Genomic DNA, 22,203 nt, shown 5'->3' with positions numbered 1-22,203 from the left:
TAGAATTCTACCATTAAGATAGGGGAACTGGGGCACATGAAAAGAGTGAAAAGAAAAAGGAAAAAACCCCATGATACTACAGGAAAAATGAAATTTTATTTCTACTCCTAGTGGCTCAACTATTTGTTCCTGGCATTGTAAAGCCTAGCCTACTATTTGAAGCTTCCCAGTTTTAGGGCTCTGTTCACATCGTGGCTGAAACTCTGCTAGCAACAAGCACTCAGAAGTTCCATCTAGACCAGCAAATCTACCCTACTTGCCATACAACATGAGTGCCCCAACAGTGTTCCAACACTGTTCTTGCCTGAGTAAACCAAACCAGGCTGTAGGAGTTTCATTTGACCAAAGTGGATGGTGTCCTGGTGTAACAGGGACCGGTATAGGACAAAGAAATGAGTGAAGCAGTAGACATAGCTGGTCCATGAGAATTTAGGTAGTTAGCTTTAACAACCAGTTCTTACACCTGAAGAGCAATGGGTTCTCCCAGCAATGCTGGCAGGATTTTTCCACAGAAAGCGGATTTCAGATAAGGTCTTCATGAAGATTTAAATCCTTTTTCTGGTTCCCTATTTCATTGGTTTTATCAACTACAACTCTGCAAAGAAATATAGAAGGGCAACAGGAGGAGAAAAGGAAACAGCCAAAATCAATAAGATTTGCACATATTAAACAGACTAGTTAACAAGCCAAACTACAATGCTGAGCAAACAGGGCATTCACCTGGACAGATTGATCACAACAAGAACACTATGCACAAAAAGAACAGCACAAAGAACAGGGGGAAAACAACATTAAGGTCCTCTTTCTAATCCATAGATTTAGGAGCATTTACCCTTGCTGACCTATATGTAGTGATCTGAACAAATTCTTACTGTAGAATTTTTCTTTCCCTAGGGTTAGAGAGAAAAGGGTCAGTTCTGAACTGGAAATGAAACTAGCTGGCACAACAGATAATAGGCCATATTTTTTTTGCGCCCTCCAAATTCTCTTCCTAAGTGGAGGGGAATGTGCTATAGCAATCAATTTTACTTTGTGGTCATTTTAATTATTTTATGTAAAGAAGGTTTTTCTAGTCAAAAGTAGAAAATCTGGCATTCTGCACTTGCCCTCCTAGTTTGAAATACTGCACTAATCATCTTGACTAAAATGAGTTTGTGTTAATAAAAAGACAACAGAAAAAAAGTCTAAAAAACAACAAAGTCAAGGCTGGCCTGGTGATGGTGCTCTGCACTTCAGGAAAAGACCACAGCATGGGTCCCTAAGTCAGTTCACTCACCAGCATGTTGCCAAGACAGTACACTGAGCTCACCCTACCAAGGAGAAGGATGGAACAGAAATGACAATCTCTAAGTGAAGTCAGCCCAGTCCTCCTCATCTAGAAGGATGGTGGCTGTGATCAAGGAAGTTGGTGGGTTTAAACATGTGGGAGTAGGAGAAATAATGGAGGTGGTGAGAATCCAGTGCAGAGATGATTCCTCCCCACAAAAGCAAGGAAAAAATAAACAAGCCTCAAAACGGCTTTCCTTGGCAATTCTGAGGCCAAAGTTCAGCCAAGAATGAAATAAACATGCACGAATGTGCAAGTGTGGCTGTGAGCTGAAAATGCTTTATCTTCATTCAGTGCTTCTACCTCCCAATCAGACATTTGATCAGAACAGCTGCGCTCATGCGAAAAAATTCTTAAAAGATACCCAATATATATACAGATATAACTATGTATATATGTATATATATATATATATATATATATATATTATTTATATATATAAATTTTTATTTAAATAAAAAAGAAAGCTCGAATCCCAAGCCAATATGTGTATCAAATCCTTGACCAGCCAGGTCTGTAGGGCATAATCAAATTCAATGTGAAATAGTATATAAATGCGGTGCCTTGACTGGGCAAATTAAATAATCACTACTCAAAAGAGTCTTCTGTTTGGATTCTCTACTGGTAGGCAACAGTGGGACTGTATTCCCCCCCATTTTATTTAAATTAACAGTATGATGGATGCAAAGCTTAGTCCAAGGTTCCTATGGCAGGAGTTAAGGAGTTACGAAACAACTAAACAAAGAAAGTATTAACTCTTGCTTTTACCCAACCAAAGCAATGCAATAATTTATTACATAACCAGTGCTTTCTGATTTAGTAGTCTAATCCAGAAAGAAAAACAAAAGCAGGGCAAGGGGGCATGGAGGGAGCAGGACTGCACAAGTTCTTCTCCACTGAGCTTTCCATTCAGAGAGGCTTGGTTCAGTGCAATCAAAAAGGGTCAAAATACGTGCAGCAAGGGCAAATCCTCATTCATCTTTGTGACCATTAAAGGAAACTTCCCAGTGGAATGATACCACGCAGAACTGAAAGGCTCATGACTTCTTAAAACCACGTCCATTCAGGAGGTGTCTACCTATCCACCTCCACGGGGAGACTGAGCAAATGATATAGGTCATAAAAAATCCTAGCTTTCAAATACTTCCAAATGCTTCTGGCAGGATCACTGTTGCACCTCAGGTGGCATTTCTGGATGCAACTTTTCTCCAAGAGACAAGAAATGCTGGCTTCCGAAAGGATTCCATGCAGCAGTGACAGGCAAGACTCAAGAATAGCAGCTGGACTTCCAGCCATTGCTGTCCAATTTTAGTACCTCTGGATCTTACCAAACATTCTTACTACTTCTACATTTGCCCTCCTCTGCTTTTGCCAATTATCAAATTTTGTGCATGTAAATCAAGTTCTCTTCCTCTTCCCATGATAGGCCTTCACTGACACCACAAATAAATGATTGATATACCTGTGAATAAACAAATTTCAGGGCAGAGGTGACAGATTACAAAAGCAGAAGACTTCTATTTATACACAAGCAGCTCGGTAATTAGCAGAGAGAAAAAAAAGAATTGAAATAATGTTTTAAAAACAGGCAAATGAAAGGCCCATTTCAAAGCTCATAGAAGTCAATGGAAGTCTTTTCACTGACTGACTTAAGCAGACTTTGGATCGGATCCATAATAGGCAGTCCATGCCCTTTTTGAGGCAACCCTGGACACTAACATGATTACAAGAGGCTGGGCTACAAAAAAAGTGCCTTCTATAGAAGAAGAACTTCCATTTTTCCAAATAGTGATTGATGAAAAAGGGTCTTTGGGAGCTAGTTTTCAGTTATTTTCCTTAAAATATGCGTTCTTGTTCTCTCTTCACCTTTCTATTGCTAGGAATAGAAACTTTTTGGTGCCTCTCTCATGTTGCCCAATGACAATTAGTGGATGACCAAGTAACTGAGGCTCAGGAGCCAGACAAAGAATTTCTTCAATCTCTCTTGGAAGTCCAAAACATACAGGTCTCAACTAGTTGAGGCCCTTTGTCCTTTGCTGAACTCTAATTCCAAACACAAAAATCTTATCAGTTCCTAGTTAAAATAATATAACGTATACACACTGTATTCTTCTTGCTACTGCTTAAAATCATAGCCTTGGTTATACACACTGCAGTGGGATGGATATCATGGAATGCTTTCATTGAGTTGAGAAGATGGCATCAACTGTGGTTTAAAGCCAATGGGTATAAGTAGAAAGGTATTGTAGGTGTTGAAGTAGACTCCTAGTTACAAGTTCATTTAAAAAAGAAAAGAACTGATGTTTGCTGCACGTTTTCTGACACTGCAATTCATAGCCTCCCTCCATCCCATGTCCCTCATTCACCTTTAAATCCATACAAAGAGGTGGCCAACTTTGTTCAGAGGTGAAAGGGAGTGGACGTGGTAAGGAATTATACACTGGGTATGTAATAATACCAAAGTAAAAGAAAAAACCTACTTCATTAAGATCATACAATTAATCAAACAGAGTATATATATAATATCTTTTTTTTTAAAGCCCTGGGATCCAAGGCGTCCAAAGTTATTAAAATAAAGTTCATTCACAGAACAAAAACAAATTTAATCTGAATTGCTTGCAGATACTGCTAATTTTTTTTTTAATTAAAAAACGCATTAATGTGAACTATGTGCAGGGTTTGTTTCTAGTAGTGGTGTTTGTGCACATTGCCTCTGGATCTCCTGCTGCTGCTCCTGGGTTTCTTTGATCACCTTTAGAGGAAAATGTGATGGAAGCTACCAACTTCCCCTCCCCAACAGAAACTCTGGGGGACACTTTCCTCACTTCATGGAGAAGAGGTGGGTACAACTCCTGTTCTCTGCGAGTCCTGGTTGTCTCCTCCCCCCTCTGGATCCTCTGACAGGCTCAGAGATGTGGTCTTATTTGATAGGAGGCTGATGTTTTCTTGCGTCAAGGCTGATCCATTTGGAACATCACTGCTGAAGAAGGAATATAGAAGGAGAAAAGGGGGATAAAATAATACATTTTAAAAGTATAAAACAAGGCCTGGAATATTGTTGCTACAGTGTCACAATGACCATATGTGACTATTTCCTGAGACATGCACAAGCTTTCCTTGTACAATTAATCTTTGTTTATTTACTCTTCAGGAACACTCACCAGATGAGAAAAAATATACATTAAGGATAGTGGGAAACAACATTATAAAGGAAAAATGTTACGTTTTCTACAACAGTATTAGATTTAATTATTTCAGTATGTATTTCAGTATGTATTTCATAAAATGGATACTATCACTCAAATTATACATTGCATAAATACAGTATTTAAAGTAGCCCAAAAAATCATTTCCAGAACAGTTTTTCGAGATTCTTGTCACTCTTTCATTATTTCCAATGTGCAGACAGACACTGATATTGTACTAACACTTCCCTCTAGTGGCTTCTGTTTCATGATGTGTGCGCAGGACCGAAAGGGGAAAGTGAGGAATCCACTAAAAAGTTGTGACGAAAGCTTCATTTTATATTTTAACTGGTTAAATTACAAGAGATTTGACTACTTTTAAGGTAATCGTATCGAGTTAAATTTATGGTACCTCACCCACACTGAAGGTCTCATTTCTCTGGATAGCTAAATGCGCTCTACTTCCCTCCATTAAGACTCCCAAAAAAAAAAAAAAAAAAAAAAAAAAGTGCTATTATCAGCAATTTAGGACACTACTGTCTTGACATTTGATTCACTGTTACGACGGTATAAATATTAATATTTCATTTATATTCTTTGCAATTAGTTGTAGAGATTAGAATAACTTCTAAATTACACTGGAAAAACAAAATTAAGTGTGAATACAGCACCATTACATCACAGGTACAGCGTTGTTCCTTCCACTTGCCTGATATGCAAAAAAATTCAGACAATTTTTAATTGGGTTGTCAAGTTAAACACCAGCTAACTAAAAATCTTCACTGATTTTTCAACCGTTGAGCTAATAGTGATATTTAAATATTATCCAACTGAAATTATACAGACTAGTTTTACTGATATAGCTCCAAAGTTTGCGCCCTTCTGTTCATAGTGGAAAGAAGCCACTGTAGTCTTTTCTAGATCAACTACATCTGAAGTAATGACTGTACAACCAATGCTTGTAAAACTCCTGATATGGCTGCTGTGTGAACCTATAACATTCCAGCCAACTGCATGTTGTAATGCTTTTTTTGTTTAGTGTAGTTACAGCCCTAGTTCAGAACACAGAACAATCACCATTGGAAGCTTCTTTGCAGGTGCAAAAAGAGAATTTGCCCTGATTTTGTATATCTTCATAAACATCTTCATTTCACAGCTAATCCCCCCAAACATTCCTGCTACTAAAAACAGAACAAAGTAATTTGTTTTTCTGTGGGACTAAGTCAGCAATTCACACACAGATTCATTTCATTCCTCCATTTGTCAGCTGAAATCACTCCCAAAATTCACGGTAATACTATAAACTGAATAATTCAATTTTTTCACGACTGTATACTCTTAATATAAAAATCATACAAAAGCAACAGGTATCTGATGCTCCTTGTATTCCAAAGAGACAGACGATAAGTTAGTCAGGCTGATCAAGACAGAGGATGATAAGGACTAATAGAAACACCTATTGTTACCTGAAAGTTAGTGCGAGGTCCTCAGCTGGAACTTTGCTTTGTGGTTCTAGCTGTCCATTTTCTGTTTGTTTATTGGTGCCCAGGTTGCTTTTCACATCCAGTGAAGACTGGCTCTCCTTTGAAAGAAGAGAACAGAAAATACTGTTTCACATTGTACAAAGATTCTGTGGCTTGATTCCATGGGAGCAAAAAAGAGAATGTTTGTAAATCTTGCACAAAGTACCTCACAAAAGCCAAGACAAGGAAACAGATTGGTTAGTATCTGTCCATCCATGCAAGATACAGAATTTCCCAAAGAAAAGAATGATTCCGACACTGTGAAGTAAAGACCAAGGACTTTAAAACCACAGCTTGGGTACTGAACAATGGCCCTGTCCTGGATGGAAATGCAAAAAAATCTTATGCACATTGCAACACTGTATATGCTGTAGTCACCTGAAAGGCCACGTTTATAACCAAAAGAAGACTTGGACGGGAATTTGATACGAAGAGTTTGTACTTAGCTGACCAATTATAAAATTGGCCCTACTTTTGTTTTCAAAGTGCTACAAAAATGAAGTTGAATACTGTCATAGAAGATTAGGGATGGAAGGGACCTCATGAGGTCATCTGGTCCAACCCTCCTGCTCAAAGCAGGACTAACCTCAGCTATATCATCCCAACCAGGGCTTTGTCAAGCCTCAGCTTAAAAACCTGTAAGGATGGAAATTCCACCACCTCCCTAGGTAACCCATTCCAGTGCTTCACCACCCTCCTAGTAAAAAACTTTTTCCTAATGTCCAACCTAGACCTCCCGCCCTGCAACTTTAGACCGTTGCTCCTTGTTCTGTCATCTGCCACCACCGAGAACAGCCTAGCTCCATCCTCCCTGGAACCCCCTTTCAGGTAGTTAAAGGCCGCTATCAAATCCCCCCACTCTTCTCTTTTGCAGACTAAATAAGCCCAGTTCCCTCAGCCTCTCCTCATAAGTCCTGTGCTCCAGCCCCCTAATCATTTTTGTTGCCCTCCGCTACACTCTCTCCAATTTGTTCACATCCTTCCTGTAGTGGGGGGCCCAAAACTTGACACAGTACTCCAAATGCAGCCTCACTAGTGCCGAATAGAGGGGAATAATCACTTTCCTTGATCTCGTGGCAATGCTCCTACTAATGCAGACCAATATTCCATTAACTTTCTTGGCAACAAGGGCACATTATGGACTAATATCCAACTTCTTGTCCATTATAACCCCAAGGGCCTTTTCTGCAGAACTGCTGCTTTGCCAGTTGGTCCCTAGTCTCTAGCAGTTCATGGGATTCTTCCGTCCTCAGTGCAGGACTCTGCAGTTGTCCTTGTTGAACCTCATCAGATTTCTTTTGGCTAATGAAATGGTGACAGGGAAATGAACGACATCCAGCAGAGAGCCTTACTGCAAAGATTAAAGTGCTGCAGCCAACCAAGCAGCTCTACATTCCGCCTTACCACTTCCCACACCCACAGCACTCACCATGTTCAGCTCATGGGTTCTCTTCCCAATTTCTCTCTCCACCTGGCGCAGTTCCATACTCAGCTGTTCACTTGAGATCATTCCAGGCCACTTAGGAGGTGGGGGCTGTGGCTGGCCTGCCAGGGTGGTTGCTTCCCTCTGCAACAGCAGCCTGTTATTAACAGCCTAAATGCATAAAGCCAAGCACATACACAACTGAGCACACAACAAATCATGCACATAGTTGGACCAGGCTGTAATTTAGGAGTATTGCCTAGTTGAAAAAACCAAGCCTTCCCTCCCCTTACATGGGTTATGATGTCATGATTTTGAAAGCATTTCCAATGACATTTCAAGGTTGTTCTCTTACATCCAGTTAAAAGGTCTTTTTTTTTTTTTTAAACTACAAGACGTATTTAACATGCAGTTATTTTATTATTTTGACAAATCATTAATCCTAGTAAGGGTTCTTCTACCCTGATTTTTATTTTTCATTTGCACATGAAGCCACAATACATTCCTATGTGTAAATGCTCTTTTACGAAGAGACTGTTACTCACCCTTTGCAATAACTGAGGTTCTTAAAGATAGCCTCCCTGTGGATGCCCAAATTCAGGTGTTGGTGCGCCCCTGTGCCTTTGATGGGAGAATTTCAGCAGCGCTCATGTGGGTCACGCTGTTATCGGCACACATCTAGCACCACACAACCAGACCTTCCTCAGTTTCTTCCCCACCACTAAGTTCATAGATTGAACTCCAAAGTATTAGGGTAGGAGGATGGGTACTGGAGCATCCACAGGGACACCATCTTGAAGAACTTCAGTTACTGCTCAGGGGGAGTAACTTTCGCTTCTTCTTCGAGGAGTGTCCCTGTAGGTGTGCAACTTTAAGGTGATTGTTAAGCAGTGCCCCTTGGTGGACAGAATGGGCTTTGGAGTTGCTTGGGTAATTGATGATAGAATACGTCCTACCAACATGTCTGATCTTGAGCTCTGATCTATCCCATAGTGTTTTGTGAACACGTGCGTGGACGCCCAAGTGGCCGCTTTACATACATCCATGACTGTACGTTGTTGAGGAAAGCTAGTGAGGTAGATAATGACCTGGGAGGGTAGATTTGGATCCCTGGTGGGAGTTGTATATGCTGCTGTTGGTAACAAAGGTCAATAAATCCAGAAATCCATTCGGACAATCTCTGCTTGGAAATGGCAGAACATTTAGATCATTGTGAACTTGAAATAAAAAGTCTTGGGGACTTTCTGAAGCTCTTTGTTCTCTCAAGGTAGAACAACAGGGCACATCTGACGTTCAAAGTGTTTAATGTTGAGTCCTGTTTGCTCTGATGAGGTCTGAGGAAGAACGAGGGAAGGAGGACTGGTTGATTCAAGTGGAAAGAGGAGGGTACTTCAGGTAAAAATTTAGGATGAGATCTTAAGGTCTTGTCCTTGAAAAAGATAGTATATGGGGGGTGTGCCATGAGAGCCCCTAACTCTCCCACTTGTCAGGAAGATGTGATAGCAACTAAAAATGCCACCTTCATTGACAGATGTGTTAGAGAGCATGTTGCTAATGGTTCAAATGCGGCTCCAGTAAGGCAGCGTAGTACCAATCCCAAGGTGGGGTAGGTACTCCTATTTTAGGGTAAACATTTCCGATACCCCTAAGAAAATGTTTGGTGATAAGACAGACAAATATCGATATCCTGTCCATCTTAGGGTGAAAAGCAGTAATAGTGGCAAGGTGTACTCTAACTGAACTAAAGGATAGGCCAGAGTTCTTTAGTTCTAGCATGTATTCCTAAATTACTGGTGAGTGGGTGGTAACAGGCAGGGCTAGTTTATTTTGGCACCTGATGAAGAATCTCTTCCATTTGTGCAGACAAGTATTGTGTGTGGTTGTCCTTTTACTGTTCACTAGTATGTTTTTCACGTGTTCTGAGCAGGTCAGTTCATTGTGCTGGAACCATGCTCTCAGGTGAAGCCTCTCTAGGTTTGGTTGGTAAACCTGTCTTGCATCTCGCGATAAAAGTTTTGGCAAGACTGGAAGAGTGAGTGGTACACACATCACCATCCTCAACAGGTATGAGGACCATGTTTGTCTGGGCCACGCAGGGGCTATCAGGGCAACTTTGGCCTACCCGTCTCTTATTTTGTGTATTACTCTCAATAGCAGGGGGGTGGGGGAAACGCATAAAGCAGAGGCACATCTCATTTGAGGACAAAAGCATTGCCCAAGGATCGGGACCCCAACCTTGCTCTTGAGCAGAATTGGAAGCATTTTTAATTCTGGGATGTCATGAAGAAGTCTATGGATAGGTGACCCCAGTGTTTGAATATGCTCTGCAGGACCATGTTGTGTAGCTTCCACTTGTGGTCCTGAGAGAATTCCTTGCTCAATATATCCCCCATGGTGTTTTGTCTCCCAGGGGGTCAAGAGGCCAATATGTTGATATTGTCAGATACACTAGTTCCATAATTTCATGACTTTGGTGCATAAGGAGCGTGACCCTGCCCCTCCCTGTCAGTTTATATAAAACATGCAGGCAATTTTGTCTGGTCAGTCATTATCTGTATGGTCTCATTCCTGATCAATGGCAGGAAGTGCAAGCACGCTTTGAGAACTGCACGCAGTTCTAGAACTATGTGTAACAGTGTCTCAGGGGAAGACCACTATCCTGAATTGTGTGGTGCTGTAAATGGGCTCCTCGACCTATCAAGGAGATTTTGGCTGTGAGAATCATTGAAGGTGGAGTTTATGTGAAAGGGTTTCCCACGCAAACATGGTTGGGTTGCACCTACCAATGTAACAAGTCTGACTTTGAGCATCTGTTTAAGTTTTGTTTGTGTGACACATAGACAGTTCTTTGCCAGCCCTGAAGGGAGCGCATGTGAAGACACGTGTGTCGTACTACAAATGCGGTTGCTGCCATATGGGCTAATAATTGGCGACAGGTCCATGCTAATATCTGTGGGCTGTTGAGTACAGAGGAGATCAGATTGCCACCGACCAGATTCCTCATTACAGTCAATGACATTTTGGCCTCTAGAGTGTCGAGATGCGCCCCAATGAAGTCCAGTTTCTGCACGGGTGTTGATGTTGATTTCTGTATGTTGTAATCCCAGCCACGAGAAGAGGGTGATTGTCCTTTGCATAATATCTATGGCATCTGCCTGAGTGGGTGGTTTTAACAAGCATTCGTCCAGATAATAAAGAGTTGTCACTCCCTGTTCCAGTGCTGGTAATATTGTTTATATTGTGACCATCCTGAACTGTTGGACCCTTACAAATTTGTTGAGTTTTCTGAGGTCTAGAATAGGCCTCCATTCCTTTTCCGGGTTAAGAAGCATTGGGAGTAAAAACGCTTCCCTCTGAGTTGTGACAATACTGGTTTCGTGGTGCTTAGATGTAGGAGGTGGTTTACTTCTTGCCGTAGAAGTTGATTGTATGTGTGTGGGGGGAGACTAGGAGTGAAGGTGGGTGGAGGGGATGGCGATGAATGGTATCGTAGAGCCTGAACAGATTCTTTCTAGAACCCATTTGTCTGTGGTGATGGATGGTCACACTGGGTAGAAAGTGCTCCACTGGTATCCAAAACGGGGGATGTTTAGTGATGGTGTCGGCACTGAAGAATGGGGGAGGTCTCTTGGGCCCTCAACCAAATCCTCAAAAATTGTTGTTTTGCAGAGGTTTGGTGGGATGTTGATGATTGAGCTGGAGGTTGTCGATGCTTTGGAGGCCTGTCTTTGCCTTTGTGTGTCGTAATACCTATGTTGTGAGATATAAGGGACAGACCTTGTGCGATGGCTGGGATAGCATTTACCCTGTTTTCTTTTTGATGCAGGTGTCTATTGACCCAGGGAGTGAAGCATTGCCCTCAAGTCTTTCGGAGTATGAAGGGACTCTTTGGTTTTTGCTGCTAACAGCTTCTGGCCATCAAAAAGGAGGTCCTCTACAGTGGATTGTACCTCACTTGGGAAGCCGGACAGGTGAAGCCATGAAGCGCAGCACGTAACTATGGTAGTAGCGTGCTGCTGTATCAGTTGCATCTAAAGAAGCCTGTAAGGTGGTTCTGGCTAGGAGTTGGTACTCTGAAATGATGGACTTGAAATGGTCTCTTTTGTCCTCCGGTATGATGTCAATAAATTCTGTGAGTTTGGAATAATGTGTGGGGTTGTATTTTGCCATTTCAGCAGTATAATTGGCAATCCAGAATTGAAGAATGGCTGATGAAAAGATGTTTCCACTCTTTGCCATATGGAGTGGATCTGTATTGTTGCTGCCTTCCTCCCTGATTGACAGCATCAACCACTAAGGAGTTTGGTGTGGGGTGAAAAAAAGTAAGAAGTTCAGTCCTTTAGAGCAGTGGTTCTCAATCTTTCCAGAGTACTGTACTTCTTTCAGAAGTCTGATTTGTCTTGCATACTCCCGAGTTTCATCTCACTCAAAAACGACTTGCTTACAAAATCAGAAAAAATACAGAAAATGTCACAGCATGCTATTACTGAATAATTGCTTACTTTCTCATTTTTACCATATAATTATGAAATAAACAGTTGGAATATAAATATTGTACTTACATTTCACTATATAGTACATAGAGAAGTATAAATAAGTCATTGTATGAAATATTAGTACTGATTTTGCTAGTGCTTTTTCTGTAGCCTGTTGTAAAACTAGAGCTAGATGAGTTGATGTACCCCCTGGAAGATCTCTGCGTATCCCCAGGAGTACGTGTACCCTGGCTGAGGGGACTTTAGAGAGGACACACTATTTTTCATCCGCTCTCTTGCAGGTGAGCGGTATCGTAGTCGGGGTCTGCCATATATTTTAATCCGGGCATCCATGAGTGCTTCATTTATGGAAAGTGCAATTTTTGCGGAGGAGGATGCATGGAGAATGTCCAGTAATTTTGTTTGGGGACTCTGGAACCTTCTCTAGAGGGATTTCTAGGGTATCAGCAATTCTTTTGAAAAGTTTTTGAAAACGTTTGAAATGGTCCGCTGCTGTGGGTGAGTAGCATTATGGCCTTGTCCAGGCATGAGAAAAATATTGGTTGCTGATGTTGTGTCCTGTTCCAGGGCCTACTTCTGTTTTTCAAAGCTTTCCTCAGGAGGCTTTGAAGGTGCAGTCACTGAAGGTGACGGAGGAGATGTAAGACTCTCCCTGTATGGGCTTAGAGGTCTGGGGTACCGTCTCCTGTATGCCCCTCAGGGGTCCCTGTAGGGCCACTGAGTGGGGAATGGCATATGCGGTGGCATCCATGGAGGACCATACCAGGTTTGGGTTTCAGCCTTGTGATGAGCTTTAGGCTGCACAGGTGGATCCAACATTGCAGTAGATTGGATGGGAGAGGACTGGTGAGATGAAAAGGCACCATCCTCTTCATCAGTATTTTCCTCCTTGCTTAGAGAATGGAGGGGCCAGAGGTGAAGAGGGCTGACACAGCGCCGTGTGTGCCGGAGAAACATCAGTGCCAAAGAGAGGAGATTCCAGCATCAATGAAACATGCAAGTCTGCATGGTGTAGGAAAAGATATAATGCCGATGGTTTCGGTACTGAGGTGGTCGGTGCTGACAATGCTGTTGTGATCAGGTTGTCGATGCCAACATCAAAGCACACTGCGCTATTGGGACAGGAGACAGCGCCATAGCCTGCGTGAAGCATCTCCGTGCCATACCTTTAGGCGGCTCTATCGGTGCCATAGGGGAAGAAGTAGGTTTTTATTTGCCCCTCGACTCCAAGCCTGCCTGCTTGAGGTCACTGGCTTTCATGGTACCAGAGGATCCCGGTGCCTTGTAAGTACTCAGCCACAGTGTGATTGGTACTGAGGACATAGCGGGGCAGGAGATTGTGTCTTTCTTGGCAGATCCTTAAGGGGAGAAGTCAAAGCTCTTTTCTTCACTACCTTTTTGGAGAAGTGAGCCTTGTGCTGTGAGGCGGGTGAAGTCGCCAGAGACCATTGTCCAGAAGGGGTCTGCGGAGTGGGATTGGATGCCGGGCACAGAGAATTTTCCATTAATAGATGTTTGAGAAGTAGGTCTCTGTCCTTCCTGGCACAAGGGATTAGGTTGGTGCAGTGAGAGCACCTTTGAACAGTATATGTCTCTAGCATATGTCTCTCTCAGGCACTGGATGCACTGAGCGTGTCCATCCAAGATCGGGATTTCCTCTCAGCAGGAAAGGCAGCACCTGTGGCCCAGTGACCAGGCATGGCTCTAGTTATAGGGGTTCAACTCTAACGGTGAACACTAACTGTGTTAAGGGGTATTCCAACTTGGAGTATAAAGGAGAAAGAAAACAATATTTTAAAAAGAAAACATGGATAAAGGCATAAGTAAACCTAACCAGGGTACTGAAAACTATTCTAAACACTAAGCATACCTATCAGCCTTAATGCTGTTGGGAGCGCCATCTCATACCAAGGATGGTTGAGAAGGAACTGAGAGGGGTCTGGTCACGCAAGACAACAGTGCAAGATGGGGAGAGTGCAGGGATTCACCAACACCTGAAGTGGAGCACCCACAGGGACACTCCTCGAACAACTATTTGCTCAACTAAAGTTACTGGAGGATAAGCAAATCAACTGCCTTGGAATAAGAAGCAAAGGGTTTTGCTACAATGGAGTTCACCTGCAATATAGTATAATTCAATGTAGCTACAATATAACTGCTTTTATAAATGTGTTTGACGATCCTAAGATGGGAGGTGCTATGTAAGTTCAGAGAATGAATGTTTCTTCCCAACCAATGTGAGGAAATGTGGAGGAAAGCTGAAGCACAGAGAAATCAAGTGGCTTGCTTATGGTCACACAGTGATTAAGTGGGAAACCCAAAAAACAGAGGTCAAGACTGAGCCCCAGTTCTGTACTTCAACTGCAAGGCCATCCTTCCTTACAGTAATCACACCAGAGCATCTGGCTGGTATACAGTTAGCAAAGATACTTATCCATTACAGTAAAAAGTAGATGGCCAAGGCTGGTTGATACTCAAAGCTTTGATCTACCCCTCTAGTATTTAAATAGGAAATGTCTCCTGGATTATAAATAGCCAATTGTGTCTAGAAACAAAGACAACAGCTAAAGCTCATGGGGCCTGAACAACAGCTTTGCTTTCAAGATTTTAAGGTTCTTAGAGTTAATGTTCAAAATCTAACTATTTAGAACGTAAAACCATGAAGATAAATTATAGTGGCATGGGGGTGGAGACGGGGGGGAGGGGAGAGGTGGAGGCAGGCATAGTAGGGGGTTAGGAATTTTCCAATACTCCTCCACTAAAGCATCAGCAAAGACAAGCATGCAAAAATTTAACACACGGTTTCCCCTTTGTTCCTGAACAAGAGCACAAGAACACAAACAAAATCACTTTTCAAGTAACTGGGAATGTGCACTTCTTGAAACTGTCTCTGCCACTCAGAGATATTATAAACTCCATAAACTCTTAAGAAATCCATGAGAACTCCAGCTTTAGGAGCCAGCCTCTTGCTAGAGCAAAGGCTTCTTAACCATACCCTATAATGATTCTTGTGGAGAGAAACCTCAATCTGATTAGATGTGAGGTACCTTAGAGTAGTTCTCTAGTTTTTTGGTGGAAAGGTAAGGTATTCCCTTCCAGGAAAAGTTAATACGACAGTAAATAAGCTTTCCTACAGGAAGAATTCCTTAATTTTGCTCACCACTCACTCCTGCCATTTTAAAGTTAAAAAATGTTCACATCTGTTTTGTTCAGTCTTGTGCTGTTTAGGAAGAAAAGCGCTACCACACAAAGCCAAACACCAAAAAGACAAAGGGCTTAAACTTTCTATATGCAGTGTCTGATTACTTCAAAATCTGAAAAGCAAAGAGCTTTATTTGCTTACAGATTAATGGGCCCAGAAAAGACCATGAGAGAGAGAAAGCAAGCAGGCATGAACAAACACACACATGGTATGCTATCTTTAGGCTACCACAATTTAGTTACAATCCATTTTTTTAAATTTTAACTGCAAGCAAGTCCACAGTTCTGCTGCTAAAAAGTCAAAGGTTTTTTCTTTGTGCTGAAGTGCTGCCAAGTCCTGATGTCAGGTGTCATGGACTGGTTTATAATAAGCAAACCTGCCAACTCCATCTCTCTCCTGTTCTCTCATGCCCCTTCCAAAACACAGGTACCAACCTCCAGTCCTCGTAACTGTGTCTGCTGGCTGATCTGATGGTTTAGTTGCTGCAGTTCCAGCCTGAGCTGCTGCTCCCTCTCACCTGAGGGTAAGGGTTTCCCATGACTCGCCACATCTGAGATGGACAATCTCTCCCTTTGAGAGGCAGGAAAGGGATTGGAAAGAAAATATATTTCAGACAAAATAGCTTTACTGAGTTTTGTAAAGAATAAACTACTATAAACAGAGTAAGTACAGACAAAAAGAGCAAGTCTGTGCATGTGATAAAGAGAGAGACATTCCCACCTGTCACTGAAACGTCCCTGAGAAGGTATGTTTTGGTGGGGTGAATATGGAGAACCTCCCCAGCCGCCATGAGCTCCATATGGACTGTAATCTGCAAAGGAACAAAAGGAGTTATCTAGACAGCACACGCCGTGTTACAATGCTTTTGAGTTTCAAAACTATCCCTTATAATCCAGTAGAGACTGGTATATAGGTTGTTAACAGTTGCAGAGAATATCCATAGTAGCTGGGAAGAAAGATTTAGTTTAACCACCAAAATGCTTCTTCCATAGGAATGGATAAAGTGGGAAAGCTATGCCTGAACCCCACCTATCCACCCACCCACCCACACCCCTATATACAGCATGCTTTCAGATGGTTAAAAAATAATCATTCCCCAGTTCCGTGCAAGTACAGCCACCCTCATAGGAAAAACAGGTGGATGATCAACTGGAGGCTTCCTCACTAAAGAACAAGGCCAACTGGCATTTCCATCTTCCAATCAATATTCTGTAAAAGATTCCAGACTTTCAAGTTCTCAGGAAGGATAAATCTCACTGAGTATTAAATTATTTATCACCTGTATTATATTAGCCCTTGAAGACCTCAGCTGAGATAATGATTCATTGACAAATCTGGTAATCAACCCCAGTTTGAAAAATGAGCTCTTAGAGAACTCTAGGATTCTTAAAGGTCTGCAACTCTAGAAGTCTGATGTGTAAAACAGCTGTAAATATAGTTTTAGTTTTCAATGATTAATTTCTGCACAGTCCAAGAAGGTAGTTTTGGGGAATGGTAAAAATATAATTAGGCCAATTCTCTAGTTCAGTGTTTCTCAATTGGTGTTCCGTGGAACCCTGGGGTTCCGCGGTAACACTGTTAGGGTTCCGCGAGAAAGTGACATTGCGCCGCCAAGAGCAGCTGTTCTCCGCGCCGTCGAAAAAGGGAAGATGTCCCGGATTTTTCGGCGGAGGGTATCGAGTATGAGTGTAATTTAATTGAGAAATGCTGGTATATAATTTGCTTATTTTGACTTTTTTTTTGGCCCCATATGTAAAAATACCGTTAAGAGTTTGGGGGGTTCAGCAATTATTTATCGAGTTCAAAAGGGTTCCGTGGCCAAATTTAATTGAGGAACACTGCTCTAGTTATGTTTACTATACTTAAAACAACTTCCTAGAGTGAAAATGTTACCAAATCAATGGTGTGAATATAGTAAGAAATGAAACATTGTTCTACGATATTGGTAAGGACAAGATTCCATGACTTTTAGAGACCTCCATGATATTTTCTGCTTAAGCTGCCACCGTCCTTTCCCACCACAGGTACCTGCCCAGAACTATCAGCTGGCAGTGGGTGCTGGACCCTGTTGCCCTCCTTCAGCGAGGTTCAGGCTCTTATCTCCCACTCCATGTTTGGGCTTCACTCATCCCCCTTATCAGTCCCATTTTGTCACAGTTATTTTTAGTAGAAGTCAGGGACAGGTCACGGGCTTCTGTGAATTTTTGTTTATTGCTGTGGCCGGTCTCTGACTTTTACTTAAAAAAACCTGACAAAAGCTTAACCTTAGTTATTGGCTTTGCTGAGCATTACACAAAATAATGCTTATGTTAAGCTTGCAATGATAATTTATAACCTGACTATGAATGCAGTACTTTCGGTTGTGTTATGCTTAAAACTTCTCAGGAAAAGAAGTTTCTAGAATAGCTATTGCATTTTAAATTCACATCCTACTTTAAACCAAATTAACTTACAAGTGTAGGCAAGCCATAATAGGAAAGAGGAGTTCATAAAAAAACCCACCACACACACAAAAAGCAGTCTATAAATACCTCAAGAGTGTAAACACTAAAGAAGGAGAAGAACTTATTGGTATACATGGGGTAGTTGCTAGGAGAAATAAGATGAGAAGAATGGGTAAATTTAAGGAATACCTGGAAAAGGTTTCCAGACAGTGAGATTTATTTGGCTTTGGAAAATCTCTGTCAAGTGATGTGGTGGGAGGCCTTTTGTGTAGGACTTAATACCATGTAAAAAAACTAAAACACAAACAGTATAGAACAACCCTGCACTAACAGGAACCAACAGGCCTTTTCCACCTCTAATATCTATAATTTACGAATCAGAACCTGGTCACATCCAGTACCATTTAAGAAACATTTCCAAGGACTTTTTTAACTTACATTATACTACCACACTAAAGAAAAAACTATGCTAAAAGAAATATAACCTGAAATACCTGAAATGTTGATAGATTTGGTCGAAGCTCCCTGAACTGCCATGGCCTGCATGGGGCCAGAATTCTGGTACATCGTTTTGGAAGTACGCGAGATGGCCCCAAATCTTGATACAGTTGGCCGGTCTCCAAATGGGATAAGGTCATCGTCCCCAGCTTCTGCTGCCCTTCTCTGTAGGTCCAACCGCTGGTCACGCATGCTTTTACTGTCTATGTTCTAGACCAGAGGTAAAAAAATATAGTTGACCACAGCATTGAGAGAGAATGTATAAAGTGTTTCTTTCCTTGCTACTTGTCTTCCCGGTATGGACCACCAGTATGGACAAGTCTTGTTTCTGGTGTCTGCCAGGTGGTAGCTTATCCATTATGGGATTTTTGCTCCTGGTTCTTCCTCTTACTCTCAGCCTCCACACAGGCTTCCTGCTTTCCCAGTTCAGAACTTCCACAGCTACAGTTATATTGTCACTTGAATTAACTGAACTTGTGATGTGTCTGCCACATCCATGAATTAATGGGTCTGGCAAGCAGTGATCACATCTAGATAAGGAAGATCTATTAAGATGGAGCAAGGCTACTATGACAAAAGGAGAGAATGGGAGGAGACAAAAGTGAGGACGGAAAGCAGGCACAGCCTACTGGAGTGAGTGGCCCTCCTTCCAAAGCTTAAAGGCAACCCTTCTGGAACTTGGCAGCTGAAGTCCACGTCAGTTAATGGCCTCTCTGCATTCCATTCAAGTGATGGTGAGGAAACAAAGGTAAGCTGCATCAGGAACAGATCCAGGGCAGCAGCAGGCATGATGTCCGTCCCTAAATGCACAGAGTCTTGAACTATGCCATTCAGAGCATTAAGAGTAATAAGTCATTTAGAGATGTTCCTACATACCAAGGAGGGACGTTTGGAGCCAACTGGTTTATCCCCTGGTATCTTTGGGAGCCGCTGGCTGCCTTAGAAGTGTATGAGGCATAGACCACAGTAGCAATTTGAGTAGCACCCAATCTGAAGGACTGGGTAACAGCCCCCCATTCCCATCAAGGTATCAAAACATGATACAGTGTGTTCTGAAGCAGGTCCCAACACTCAGAATGGGTAGTTATTAAAACCACCTTTGGACAGAGTATCTACAAGTCCTGGAAATCAAAGCTGCTTTTGTGTGTGTGTGTGTGTGTGTGTGTGTGTGTGTGTGTGTGTGTGTGTGTGGGGGGGGGGGGGGGGGGGGGAGGGAGGGAAAGGAAGAAGGAGAGAAGAGAGTAGTGAGCCCCTCCTCATCCATGTCAGATTTCTGTTCTAAAGAGATTACAGTTTTGTTAGGTAGGTGACCAAGTAACCCCATTGCTTTGGCATGACCTTTCTATGGTTTTCCAGGAAGGAAGAAGGATCCCTGTACAGCAGGCTGATCCAGATCTGATTCTAGCTCACTCTCTTTGAGAGACAATGGGGGAAGTGAAGGATGAGGCTCTTCCTGTCCCTAGGAAAGAAGTCTCTTGAATGGACAACAGAAGAAAGGGTTCAGGAGGTCACCTGAATCCTGATGGTAAAGTCTCTTGCAAAGCTTTTTCAATGGAAGAGTGAAAGCAGGGAGGCAGGAAAGGTCCTATTTATCTATTCAGTATATGGGCCAAGTATATTCAGTATATGGGCCAAGACAGGTCACCATGACATATAGGACAGTGAAAAAATGAGGTGGGAAATACAGTGAAGGGGTGGAAATAGAGAAATTCTTCATAAAGGACACCCCCTCACCCCACCAAAAAAAAGGGCTGGCTCCTGCTTTGTCTGAAGACAATCACAATAAAGAATGAGTGATACAGATACATTTCAAAAAAGCAAACTTTAAAGGAAGGTTATGTATGATTGCTTCAAGTTAACTAAGGGCACACTTCAGCATTTTTTAATGTTTTTCTAACTTAGGGGCATGTGGAAGTGTGGCGTTACTGCAATATCTATGCCTTAATTCCTCCTTCCTTACTATCACTGAGTCCCAATCAATGATACCCCAGCAGGCATCTTCCTGGCAAAATCAATCCTGCAGAAATACAGCAGCACTGAGGCATGCCTGTTACGGTCAGTTAATCCCTGTTCCCCTGCACCACTATTGCGCTTTTAACTGAAGTTTTAAGAATTCTTATATCCTTTAAAAAAAGCCAATAACAGCTTTGGATTGACTGTGTAAAAGAGAGAAGAACTGGAAAAACGCTGACAGGCACTCAGACAGTACCAGTATCATGTTACATTTGCAGTACTCCTGGGAAAAAAAAAATTGGGGAGTTCTTTTGGTCATGGATCCCCAAAAAGACGTTACTGAGCCACCCCACAAAACAAAAACTAAACATTGTTAACTTTAACCATGACCATTAAGGCACCCCCAGCTTTTTAAAAAGTCAGATCATCTTCTGCCTTAGAGAAGGAAACAAAAGGTGAGTGGCTCCAACCAACTAAGCCTCACTAAAAATCATTTTTAGACTTCAAATTGTGTTGAGAAGCTGATGACATAACCGCATAGTATCTCTCTCACTATGAGTGGCTTCAAAAATCAAAGTGAAAAATCAAGCCCTTAAACTTAATTAAAATCAGTGTAAGTGGAGTAGGAGCTATTAGTTCATACCTATACTGAGAACCAAGAGAACAAACAGATAATTTAAACAGAAATGACCTTGTGGCTTTGGAACAATTTCTCACTTGGAAAACAGAGTATTTTGTTGCAGCTAAAAAACTACTTCTTGACTGTCAGATACATTTGGTCTGATCAAAGGTACATGCTGCAGTCAGTCTAGCTAGTAAATAAAAGAGGTCCCTTGAAATTTAAATTGTTTTACACTCTTGCATCCAACTTACCGCCATCTCCACACTCCCTGCCACCACAACGTCTTTGGGTTTTGCATCTTTGGTTCCAATGTAGGAGCCAATAGTGTCACACGACCAAGGAGAGTACTGGCTATAATCATTTCCTTTGTATTTCCCAGCTACCTTCAGGTCTTCATCCAAGTACTGTATAAAAACAAAAACCTGGTTCTGTAAGTAAAAGGCAGGAGGCGTATCACAGGCATTATTGACTCCTGTGACAGTTAACTTCAAGCAAGATGCTTGAAGGACTTTAACCAGATGCACCATAGGAAGCTGTAATCGTATATTCATGATATTTGTGAAATTCAAATCCTCTGGTTGGGTTCCCACTATTAATGTTCAGTACACAGCACGAAGAGGTGACTTTTTTACCTTGATCTGGTTGAAGACTTGGTAGAGGATTTGCCTTATTACATAATTCTATCCATATGAGGGGTAAATGAAGCCAAGTCTAGCAATGGTATTCCAGTCATTAATGGATACATTCAAAACAATCTAATAGTGCGTCCATACTTCAAAGCAGCAAAATTGTTCTCATAGTTGCATAAATAGGTAACTAAGGACCACTGATAGACCAGAGGTCTAATAGACAACCAAGAATGGTCTTCCTGAGATGTCACCATATGGACTTTCATAGCTGGAGCACAGAGTCTCCATAAAATGTTTAATACAAGATCCTAGTAGATTCATTATTGTTCAGTGTTGTGCTAATGTATTAATCTACCCATTCTTATCCTATAGGCTCATCATCTCAGTCTTTCAGAAGGTCAGGATCAATGAAAGCAAGTCACTTCTTAACACTGCGTACATCCCAACACATTTCTGACCATACCAGCAACCCAAAGGCTCATTTAAAAATATGTAGGGCTGACAATTGCAATTAACTCAAGCAATTAAGTCAAAAACAAATTAACTCAATTAAAAAATAATTGTAATTAATCCCAGTTTTAATCACACTGGGAAACATGAATAGAATACCAATTTAAATGTATTATAAATATTTTTGGATGTTTTTCTACATTTTAAAATATATTGATTTCACTTATAACCCAGGATATAACATGTACATTGCTCACTTCGTATTATTTTTTACTACAGGTATTTGCACTGTAAAAAGATAAACAAAAGAAATAGTATTTTTCAATTCACCTCATACAGGTACTATATTGCAATCTCTTTATTGTGGAAGTGCAACTTAAAAGACAACTAAATTTGTAATTTAACTGCATGCAAACATAAAACAAACAAAGTAAAACTTTAGCGCTTACAA

At 41.6% G+C, this 22,203-nt stretch overlaps 2 protein-coding genes across 10 annotated transcripts in view; one reads left to right on the top strand and one right to left on the bottom strand.

Moving 5' to 3' along the window:
- The window catches only part of ZBTB37 (zinc finger and BTB domain containing 37), a 69,800-nt gene extending 58,279 nt beyond the window's left edge, over positions 1 to 11,521 (top strand). Inside the window, exon 4 of the mRNA XM_067532462.1 lies at positions 11,285 to 11,521. Within this exon, the coding sequence (XP_067388563.1) occupies positions 11,285 to 11,455 (171 nt within the window). The 3' untranslated portion in view covers positions 11,456 to 11,521. The remainder of the gene's footprint in view (positions 1 to 11,284) is intronic.
- Positions 1 to 22,203, bottom strand: part of RC3H1 (ring finger and CCCH-type domains 1) — a 100,007-nt gene that overhangs the window by 6,337 nt on the left and 71,467 nt on the right. For 2 of the 9 annotated variants that reach the window (XM_067532451.1, XM_067532460.1), the window contains 7 exons: positions 20,925 to 21,095; positions 18,095 to 18,308; positions 15,877 to 15,967; positions 15,591 to 15,726; positions 7,465 to 7,629; positions 5,979 to 6,094; positions 2,672 to 4,307 (listed from right to left, as the gene is read on the bottom strand). In XM_067532451.1, the coding sequence (XP_067388552.1) occupies positions 4,154 to 4,307; positions 5,979 to 6,094; positions 7,465 to 7,629; positions 15,591 to 15,726; positions 15,877 to 15,967; positions 18,095 to 18,308; positions 20,925 to 21,095 (1,047 nt within the window). In that variant the 3' untranslated portion in view covers positions 2,672 to 4,153. Of the gene's footprint in view, positions 1 to 2,671; positions 4,308 to 5,978; positions 6,095 to 7,464; positions 7,630 to 15,590; positions 15,727 to 15,876; positions 15,968 to 18,094; positions 18,309 to 20,924; positions 21,096 to 22,203 lie in introns of those variants that run through there. The other 7 variants (XM_067532452.1, XM_067532453.1, XM_067532456.1 and 4 more) reach the window with 7 other exon arrangements.

Source organism: Emydura macquarii, unplaced genomic scaffold, assembly GCF_026122565.2.
Source record: "Emydura macquarii macquarii isolate MOO-44397 ecotype Brisbane River unplaced genomic scaffold, CSIRO-AGI_Emac_v2 contig_3287, whole genome shotgun sequence".
In the NCBI taxonomy this organism is placed as follows: domain Eukaryota; kingdom Metazoa; phylum Chordata; order Testudines; family Chelidae; genus Emydura; species Emydura macquarii.
The sequence above is the reverse complement of the archived record's forward strand: the minus strand, read 5'-3'. Positions and strand labels throughout refer to the sequence as shown.